At 43.0% G+C, this 11,277-nt stretch overlaps 1 protein-coding gene across 3 annotated transcripts in view; it reads left to right on the forward strand.

The window, feature by feature from the left end:
* ZBTB7C (zinc finger and BTB domain containing 7C) overlaps positions 1–10,483 on the forward strand; it is a 299,891-nt gene extending 289,408 nt beyond the window's left edge. For all 3 annotated transcript variants that reach the window (XM_089664085.1, XM_089664084.1, XM_089664083.1), the window contains one exon: positions 803–10,483. In XM_089664085.1, coding sequence (XP_089520211.1) covers positions 803–1,409 — 607 coding nt within the window. In that variant the 3' untranslated portion in view covers positions 1,410–10,483. The remainder of the gene's footprint in view (positions 1–802) is intronic.
* The last annotated feature ends 794 nt before the right edge of the window (positions 10,484–11,277 follow it).

An 11,277-nucleotide genomic window follows, 5' to 3' on the forward strand; every position in this document is an offset into this window, starting at 1 on the left:
CGGAAAAAAAAAATAGGAAAAAAATACATACATCTCATTTGGGTGCAGCGTTGCATGACCGCTCAATTGTCAGTTAAAATAACGCAGCCCCATATTGCAAAAAATGGCCTGGTCAGGAAGGGGGGTAAATCCTCTGGAGGGCAAGTGGTTAATGCCGACAGTATAGGCATAGGTGATTCGCTACTACTCCTACACCTATTCACTCTGTGGGGAGCCCTACAATGATAGGAAATGGCGTACAGCAATCGTCCTCCTGAATTCAGCAAATGCTTACATTTTTCAGGCCAAACACAGATTTTTGAACGTTCAAAAAAGTTATTTGTCAGAGTGTTTAATCTTCCCATTTCATTCAAAACCCCTAAAAAGTCATCCACACCTGTTACTTGAATGGAATTCTAGATATATTCAACAGGTTTCCTTTGTGCCTAGAACTTGCACTTTAAAATATGTACAATTTGTGAATTTTGAATTTCCTCATCTCTGGGGTTGAAAACGAATGTCAATTTGACCCTACTGTCCATTAGAAAATGTAACGAATGTTCTGAAAATGAAAATTGTCTAACAAAATTCTACTGGTATACTTCCAGCTTTTTTGGTATCTGGAGATGAGCTTTAATTCCCATAAATAACTCATTTATGAAAAATGTGACTATGAGGTATGAAAACAGCTTGAATGACTACTCAGATGATCATATCCTTCATTAAATTTAATTTAGGAAATATAAAAATAGGAAGAGTCAAACGTTTTGTTAAAGGCACCCTTTAATTATTAAATTATTATTATTATTATTTTTTTTTTTAGACAAGACAAGCTGAAGATTCACATGCGAAAACATACAGGTGAGCGTCCCTATCTGTGTATCCACTGCAACGCCAAGTTTGTCCACAACTATGACTTGAAGAACCACATGCGCATCCACACTGGAATCCGGCCCTACCAGTGCGAGTTCTGCTACAAGAGCTTTACCCGATCAGATCACCTCCATCGCCATATCAAGAGACAAAGTTGTCGAATGTCACGGCCCAGGAGAGGAAGGAAGCCTGCAGCTTGGAGAAATTCCAGTTTATTGTTTACACACAACAACCGTGGAGGAGAGGAAGGTTTTATGGTGATGCCTCCAAGTCTGGAGAGCAACAGAGACCATGTTGTGGCTCCTGGGACCATTGGCGTTCCAGGGCCTAGCCAAAAACATCTACTTGAAGAGTCCAGAAACCTCCTGAACTTAACAGACTTGGAAAAACAATACGAGGACTCTCACATGAAGCTACTAGAGAGGGCACGCCTAGACACAGACAGGAATGGAGGACTGTACCCATTTTCTTTGGGGGACAACCTTTCCCCGAGGCAGTTCTTTGATCCTTGGAGTGTGACGTTGAACCATGCTCCCCTTTCTGAGACAAGCAGTTAAGATCAAAGTTGGTTTTATTGTCAATATGGTTGAAGGTGAACTTGTCAACTGCAGAGATTGGAGTTGGCCATCTTGGGGAATGAAACAATTTTCAGCTTGACACCTAGGAATTAGTAACATAAGAGTAGAAGGCTTGGTGGGTTTCGAGTTTTAGGTGGATCTCTCATTTTTGAAGTATCAATTCATCAATCAATGTGAAGCAAATTAGGCATATACTGTACACATAAAAAGTATTGTTTAAAGTGTATGTAAACCCTAACAATGAACTTCTCTTATTTTCCCATTTTTGGTCTGTTAAATTTACAGTTGAAAGGGTTTTGTTCCATCAGTTCCATGAGTGCAAAAAATCGACTGAAAAAAAAATGAGTGCAAAAAAGTGATCGAAAAAAAATTATTGCTAAAAATTGATCCTGCACAAATCTTGTCAGATGGTAACTTCTTTTGCTCTCTACCTATGATGACTGTTATCAGTTACATTGTTCCCAGGGGGGACTGACCATTTGGAAACTCGGGCACTGCCCGAGGGCCCGGGGTCAGTAGGGCTCCCCATGAGATGCCCCTGGTACCTTTTTCATAGGCTTTTTTGAGTTTGGGCAAGGACATAGGGGCCCCATGATCCCCTATTGCCCGGGGGCCCCATGAGTTGTCAGTCCGCCCCTGATTGTTCCAGTTCCTTCTGTGGTCTACAGAACACCTCCACCTTTTACAGTGATTAGGAGAGGCCAGGTGTTTTGCAGTCCAAACATACGTCCTGTTCTAGCATGACAACCATGTGCCTCCACAGGTACAATATGGTAAATGAGCTTTATCTCCCTAGGACAGGAAGTGTGTTACTGGCAGGATCGCCAAGTAACAATAAAGGAACCAAAAGCTTGAAAAAATAAAACTAGTGCAGCCTGCATGTCTAAGGACTGGTAAGCATCAATGCGATATTCTACATTTGACTTATGGGTTTAGATACACTTTAACTACCGGTATGTTGTTTCATCATTTTACCAGTTGTTGAAAGGCCAATGGGAAATGGTCAAATTTTATTGAAAAACTAGTTGTGTGACTACTGCCATCTATAAATGGCTACAGTTGACTAGAAAGATGGTATAAACATGACATGGGACATTCCTCTTACAGACCTCTGTAAAACAAGTCTTCTTCCTAACTCCTTCCTAGCAAAGCCATTTGCTCCCTGCTACATCATTTACAGTACACCTGCCCCAAATCTGCCCTATTCAAGCCGAGCAAATACGCAAACGTATTCAGTGAGAACCGAAGGTTAAAACAAACAGCAGATCCAGAGATTTTGCAGCTTAAAGTGGTTCTAAAGCCCTAAGGTTTTTCACCTTAATGCATTCCATGCATTGGCTCCCGCTGCTGTCAATCAACTGCTGTGCTGACGGAGTGGTGGACAGGGCCAAGTCGCCTGCTCTGTGTCAATGGATGCAGGCAGGGAGGCTCAGGAGAGACCTATTTTGTAAAATATTGACCAAGAAATTTCTATGGAAAAGGTTTTCAAACACATCAGACCTGGTGCCTAGGGAACTGGCTTATAGAATTTCCAAGACTTGGACATAGCTGAAGAGAGGAGTGCATACATTCCTGAATCTACTGATTGTTTTGACATTGGTCTCACTGGAGGAACGCTCTGCTTAGACAATATTCACAATTTAATTGGTTTGAGCACTTCCATTCCTGAAGTTCCTCTGTCATAATTATAATGCTATAGGCCTGGCTTTCACTTCTGCCATGCGTTCACAGTGAGATCATTTGATTCATTCTACAACTTTGGAAGTTAAATTATTTCTATTATACCTGGAAGTTAAATGATTTCTATTATACCAATAAAGTTGCAAGATTTTGGGATACCATAGATCCCTTCTTCAGACTTTGTACATTTTTATGAAAACTAAGAAAAAAAAGCATGGCAGAATTTTCATTTTATTGGTGACCAGAAAGAGTGTTATGGGACAGAGGTATTGAGGATGGATATCCCAAGGTGGACACCAAAATCCCCTACTAAGAGTCAGACTATTTCTGTTTAAAAATGCAAATGTTTCGGAAGAAATAGATCCACTTTCAAAACTTACTATTCGGGATGATATTTCATACCAATGGACGGAGTTCCAAAATTCTATCCACAACTATGGCCATCAAGAGGTTATTATAGGGTGTTTTATCCACTTGACTTTCCCATTTCATCACTGAAATTCCAGAGAGATATGAGATGGGAGATATTTTCAACTCACCTGTACCTAACCGAACGGAAGGTGGTGTCCTTGGACATGCACTCTATGGGAGCTTTCCATCTTTGTCAGATTCCCTCTTTAATTGCAGTAATATTGGTTCAAACCACAATATGGCTTCCTCCTCTGTTTTTGATGAGTCCACTTTAAAGAGTTGGTTGTCCCAAAGGTGACTTTTCAGTTTTTTAGTAGAATCTGGGGAGCGATTAAATCAACTGAATAGTTGTCCCGCACTTATGTAGTGTTCCCAAACCTGGACACCTTTCCCCAAAACTGCAAGGATGTCCCATTCTCCATGTATAAGTATGTGGATGGCTCTACCCTTCCTATGCAGTGATGAGGGGGTACCAACCTTGCTGTTGGGTTTCTCTTTGTTTTATATCATGAAGAATGCAAGGAGTGCCAAACAGTCTTAGGACTAAGATTTAAAAGTGGTTGGAGTTGAGCACCATCCTCCATATACAATTATGAGGATTGTCCTATCCTTCCTATGCAATGATGAGGGGGTACCAACCTTGCTGTTGGGTTTCTCTTTGTTTTATATCATGGTGAATGCAAGGAGTGCCAAACAAGTCTTAGGACAAAAATTTAAAATTGGTTGGAGTTGGGAACCACCCTCTATATACAATTATGAGGATGGTCCTTCCCTTCCCATGCAATGATGAGGGGGTACCAACCTTGCTGTTGGGTTTCTCCTTGTTTGATATCATGATGAATGCAAGGAGTGCCAAACACGTCTTAGGACTAAGATTTAAAAATGGTTGGAGTTGGGAACCACCCTCCATATACAATTATGAGGATGGTCCTACCCTTCCACTGCAATGATGAGGGGGTACCAACCTTGCTGTTGGGTTTCTCCTTGTTTCATATCATGATGAATGCAAGGAGTGCCAAACAAGTCTTAGGACTAAGATTTAAAAATGGTTGGAGTTGGGAACCACCCTCCATATACAATTATGAGGAAGACCCTACCCTTCCTATGCAATAATAAAGGAGTACCAACCTTGCTGTTGAGTTTCTTATTGTTTTATAACATGGAGAATGCAAGGTGTGGCAAGCTAGTTTTAGGACTAAGATTTAAAAGTGGTTGGAGCTGGGAACCACAATAGGAGGATCTTAAAGAGTTTCTAAACCTAAAACCAAAAATATAATATATTGCCACTTACAAGTCCATAGGTGTGGTGGCAGTTTTTATTTTTCAGCACATTTCAGAAAGTACAGAACATACCTGTTTATGTTGCTAGTTATTTCTACCGTGTTTCTTCTTATGAACTGAAAAAAGCACAATGAATCTTATTTTTTTTATGTAAATTACTAATCCCATCATTCCTCCATGCAATGGAGATGAACAAAGGCAGACATGTTTGAAGCCCAACCTGTGTGACAACTATGGCTGTCTCTATATACACAGTGCAGGAGTGAGTATAGCCACGCAGGGACAGGAAGTGTGTAACTGGCAGGATAACCAGGTATAAATTAAGGGAAGAAGGCTTAAAAAAAAAAAAAGAAAACTAATGCATCCACCACATCTAAGGCCTGGTAAGATGCAATGTATTACATTATTGTTTTGGGGTTTCTACATGCTTTAAATCCAGTGTTTACATAGCATACACTACCTATAACTGAAATGTCACTTTGGGATGGACCAGCCCCTAAAAATTTGACTTCAATGTCTATAAATTTTGTATCTTAGATTTAGAAAATTGTACAGTTATATGCAGTTGCAGACTCATTCCAAAGAATTGCACTTACACGCAGAACACACACAGACGCATACATATATATGAATATGCCCTAGGTATATATGTATGTGGTCAGTTGATTCCAATCCATTGATGCATGTGAAATTTCTGTACTAATCCGCATTTACTTTTTAACTAGGGAAGACCTGGGGTTGTACGGAAAGCACTCTGGAAAAAAATGGTATTTTAATTTTATAAGCCTAATTAAATCATGTCTGCTCTCGAGGTTTGGAGGGGGGGGCGGTTTTAAATAATCTGACATGGCAGTGGTATCCTCTGTAAGCAGTGGATGATCAGTAGCCTACGCAAAGGACCTTGAAAATTCTTCAAAGAGAACCTGTCACCAGACCATTCAACAGCAATCTTCTCTTAAGATTATATTACCGTTTATTGTAGTTTATGCCGGTTATTTACCTGTAAAAGCATCCCTCGTGTACACATCCAAAAAGCCATGACACTGCTTTTGGGTGTCACCATCTTGGATGTGATGTCAACAGCCCCAGCAGACTCACAGATGTCACTTTGCTGGGCGCCAATGGTAAAAAATATCCCATACATTGGTGGTTAGTGGAAAGAATGTCCCTTACATTAGTGATCAGTGGGCAAAATGCCTCTTACATTGGTGGTCAGTGGGAAGGATCTCCCTTACATTAGTGGTGGAAAAAAATTTCCCTGACATTGGGGATAAATGGGAAAGAATTCCCTTTACATTGGTGGTCATTGGGAAATATATCCCCTTACAATGGCGGTCAGTGGGAAGAATATTCCTTACAGTGGTGGTCAGTGGGAAAAATATCCCCTTACATTGGTGGTCAGTGGGAATAATACTCCTTACATTGGACAATGGTAAGAATGCTCCCTATATTGCTGGCCAGTGGGAAAAATACTCCTTACATTGGTGGCCATCAGGAAGAGTGTTCCTTACATTGGTGGTCAGTGGGAAGAGTATCCTCTTATATTGGTAGTCAGTGGGAAGAAGGCCCCTTACATTGGTGATCAGTGGGAACAATTCTCCTAACTTTTGTGATCAGTGGGAAGAATGCTCCTTATATTGGTGATCAGTGGGAAGAATGCTCCTTACATTGCTGGCCAATGGGAAGAATGTCCCCTTATATTGGCAGTCAGTGGGAAGAATGCTCCTTACATTGATGGTCAGTGGAAAGAATACTCCTTACATTGGTGGTCAGTGGGAATAATGTCCCCTTATATTAGTAGTCAGGGGGGAGAATGTTCCTTACATTGGTGATCAGGGGGAAGAATGCTCCTTACATTGGTGATCAGGGGGAAGAATGCTCCTTACATTGGTGGTCAATGGGAAGAATGTCCCCTTATATTGGTAGTCAGGGGGAAGAATGCTCCTTACATTGGTGATCAGGGGGAAGAATGCTCCTTACATTGGTGGTCAGTGGGAAGAATGTCCCCTGATATTGGTAGTCAGTGGGAAGAATGTTCCGTATATCGGTGGTCAGTGGGAAGAATGTCCCCTTATATTGGTAGTCAGTGGGTCGAATGTTCCTTACATTGGTGATTAAGGGGAAGAATGCTCCTTACATTGGTGATGAGTGGGAAGAATGTCCTTTACTTTGGTGGTCATTGGGAAAAATGTCCTGTACATTTGTGGCCAGAATACCACACTTACAGACAACTAAAAAAGATTATTGGGTCATGTAGTTGGCTCTGCCAAGTGGCATTGGTCCCATAGCTATGGCGGCACCATCAAATGTGAGGTCAACCAGCCATGGTTAAAGGAACCCCTAGCAACTTGTGAAGGAACCCTAGTGTCCCACAAAACTCTGGTTGAGAGTGGCTGCTGTATAGTATTCCCCTTCACTCCCCTCTGACAGCTCAAAAAATGTTTAGGCAAGTAAGGGACACTCCCAGAGAAGGAGAGGGCTATGACGTGCAATGAGGGAGGTGGCTGTGCTAGGGAATTAACTATTTCTAGAGTAGTTAAAGGCAGGATACAAGTGAACAAAAATTGACTAGACAGGAACTAAGGAGAATTCCCCTCACTTCCCATTCTGTCTGACCCGTCAAATAGAGAGGATGTCAGGAGAAATCTCCCAAATGTTGACACAGGCAGCCATGAAAATCCAACCCCCCCCCCCCAGCACTGCCAAGGCCAATCACAGGCTGTTATGCTGACCTACTGGATTTGATCCTTTCTCAGTCAATGACCCAAAATAGGTCTGAAGTTCCAGAAGTTGTCCTTATCTACATACTTGGTCCCACCAGTGTCTAAGAGGATCAGCATGACTGCCAACTAGAATTTGTGAGAATGGAGATCCTCCATGTTTCTGTTCCGTTTCTTTCAAAGGGGGCTGCAGAAGTCTCTAGTCTGGAGAGTTTCCACTAATCCACCACCGTCCAGTCCAAGGTACTGGCAATAATGGATATTGCCAGAGGAGGGGAGTGGCCAGGGATCAAGCCATTCCCTTATTACCCAACACCACAGTACTAAGGGTCTTCTGTATCCAATCCGGAGTGGGCTACACGCACATAGTTTACAGCTTTACATCTGAACTACACAAGGGTATTTCCTGTGCTTTACGGTACGCTGGTCTTTCATTAAAGGAGAACTCCAGAAAAGCACAACGATCAGACTGTTTTTTGGAGTCACTGTCTTGAAGAAAATACACTGCTCTATATTTCGGTCCTGTAACAAGACAAGAAGGTTCTGGCTGGCAGCAGTTCGCTTGATTAGAAGTAGACTGGGAGGAACAGCTGAGCATGTAGTCTGATCTCCACAATGGATCCTCTTACACACTGTGCAACTCAAGTCTACAAAAATGTTAAAGGAGAGTCCCCCAAAAATGCAAAAAGCGATCTTCTGCGTTGTGTGAAAACGTAGTCCAGTATAGAATACAATATATTTGGCATCCATGCAACTTTCCAGATTAACCTGTTGATTGGTTAGCTGTCATTTTGGGTGAAAGGGGACGTGATTTTTTTCTCAGAGAATAGGTGCAAGTACTTCCCCCTTCTGAGTCACCCCTTGTCTCCTCCCCCTACCCACCTCCAAGCATGATCCCCAATAGCCAGCAACAATAGACCCTTCCTAGCAACAATAGATCCCCTAAGCAATAATAGGCCCCCTTAGCAACAACAGATTCCCCCTCCAGCAACAATAGATCCCCTCTTGCAACAATATACCCCCTCCAGCAACAATAGATCCCCCACCAGCAACAATGCACCCCCTAGCAACAATATATCCCCCTCCAGCAGCAATAGACCCCTCTAGCAACAATAGATCCCCTCCAGCAACAATACACCCCCCTCCAGCAACAATTGACACCCTCCAGCAACAATAGACCCCCTCCAGCAACAAGTCCCCCCTCCAGCAACAATAGATCCCCCTTTAGCAACAATAAATCCCCCACCAGCAACAATAGACCATCCCAGCAACAACAGACCCCCTGCAAAAAATACCTTCTAGGTTGGTGTGTATGTGGGGAGTGCATGTGATCAGTCCAGGGCCAATCAGCACTGTCCAGACAGATGGTCAGGGGTTATGCAGCCTCATAGGACAATCAGGGGAGAATGAAAACTCCTCCTACAAGCTTTAACCAGTGCTCGGCCGGACACTGATAGAAGTCACAAAACTGCTATGTACTGCTAATGAGAAAAGGTATTAAGCATTATGTTTACTAAAAAAAAAATGCATTTCCATATTGTGTATACTGTGGGAGACCGGATATAGTGAATGCTGAGTCCGAGGAGACCAGATATAGTGAATGCAGGGTCCAGGGAGACCAGATATAGTGAATGCAGGGTCCGGGGAGACCAGATATAGTGAATGCAGGGTCCAGGGAGACCAGATATAGTGAATGCAGGGTCTGGGGAGACCGAATATAGTGAATGCAGGGTCCAGGGAGACCGGATATAGTGAATGCAGGGTCCTGGGAGAACGGATATAGTGAACGCAGGGTCCGGGGAGACCAGATATAGTGAATGCAAGGTCCGGGAGAGCAGATATAGTGAATGCAGGGTCCGGGGAGACCAGATATAGTGAATGCAGGGTCCGGGGAGACCAGATATAGTGAATGCAGGGTCCGGGGAGAGCGGATATAGTGAATGCAGGGTCTGGGGAGACCAGATATAGTGAATGCAAGGTCCGGGGAGAGCAGATATAGTGAATGCAGGGTCCGGAGAGACCAGATATAGTGAATGTAGGGTCCGGGGAGATCAGATATAGTGAATGCAGGGTCCGGGGAGAGCAGATATAGTGAATGCAGGGTCCGGGGAGACCAGATATAGTGAATTAAGGGTTAAGGGAATTAAGGGTTCTGGGAGAGTGGATATAGTGAATGCAGGGTCTGGGGAGACCGGATATAGTGAATGCAAGGTCCGGGAAGAGCAGATAAAGTGAGTGCAGGGTTCGGGGAGACCGGATATAGTGAATGCAGGGTCCGGGAGAGCAGATATAGTGAGTGCTGGGTCCTGGGAGACCGGATATAGTGAATGCAGGGTCCAGGGAGACCAGATATAGTGAATGCGGGGTCCTGGGAGACTGGATATAATGAATGCAGGGTCCGGGAGAGCAGATATAGTGAATGCAGGGTCCGGGGAGACCGGATATAGTGAATGCAGGGTCCGGGGAGCCCGGATATAGTGAATGCAGGGTCCGGGGAGCCCGGATATAGTGAATGCGGGGTCCGGGGAGAGCGGATATAGTGAATGCAGGGTCCGGGGTTTAGTAACACTTTAACTGAGGGGTCATTTGATGACAGCACTCCGGCATCAGAAAGAGAAATAAAAGGCAATCTTACTCTACCTACCAGGATATATTGGCCCAGCTGCTGTACATAAACCTGGTGTAACCTAAATACAGAGTTTATTCTTGATCTTTTTTTTTTTTTTTAGCAATCTGGAGTTCTCCTTTAAGCCTGATTGTGTACATACTTCAATGGTGATCCTCTGTTTTTTCTGTGCATATGTTTTAAGTACGACCAACATATCCAAAGATTGCAGTTATTGTATGATGTACCAGAACTTGAAATGATGTATGAATTGTCCAAATTATTTTTCTATTTATAATAATTTTTATGTGTTGATGTATAAAAAAAATCGAAATAAACAGGTTTGCTTTAACAAATGACTGATATTATTACAGGTCAGGAATGTTGGGCGCACAATATTGTTGAGTGTGTTTTCCAATCGTACCCCAGGTTCACACCTAAGCGTTTTCCGCTGCGTTTTGCAAAAATGCACAGCAGTCCATTTAACATGATTTCCTATGGGACAGGTTCACATCTCAGCGTTTTCACCCAGTGCATTTTTTGGAACAGGTCAGCGACTTTTTTTAAATGCAAAATGTTGCATTTTGGGTCCTATAGACTTCAACGGAGATGCTGCAGAAAAGCATGTACTGTGGCTTTGATGCGTTTTGCATTTTATTCTGCCTAGCAACAAGTTGAAAAAAGAAAAAAGCCCACAAAAACGCAAGACGCATAAAAAACACATGCAAAAACGCAAAATGCACTGCAGAAACGGATCAAACGCAAACTGCATAGGTGTGAACCTAGCCTTAAAGTGGATTTATGCTTCAGCCCGGGTTCACATATGTACAGTGCGGTATATCGCATGTGATTTGTACAGGAACCGCACTGCATTCCTGTGCAAATCACATGCGATTTGTGTGCGTTGCGATTCGAGCTGTACATTTTGTATGACTCTAATCACACCGCACACGCACCAAAAAGATGCAAGACCCTTTTTTGGGTCCGCACTAGAATTGGATCACATGGGTATTCACACCTATGTGATCCGATTCTGCACATCGCACTTAGTTTTGCAGACCGCTTTCGGGGTGTTGTTAACTCAACATACACACCCGCAGTGGTTTGCATGAACGGGGTGTGATTCTGATGTGGTGCGGAATTCGCACAG

The sequence above is a fragment of the Staurois parvus genome, unplaced genomic scaffold (assembly GCF_062004578.1).
Source record: "Staurois parvus isolate SC_StPar_1 unplaced genomic scaffold, SC_StPar_1.0 ptg001830l, whole genome shotgun sequence".
Taxonomy (NCBI): Eukaryota; Metazoa; Chordata; class Amphibia; order Anura; family Ranidae; genus Staurois; species Staurois parvus.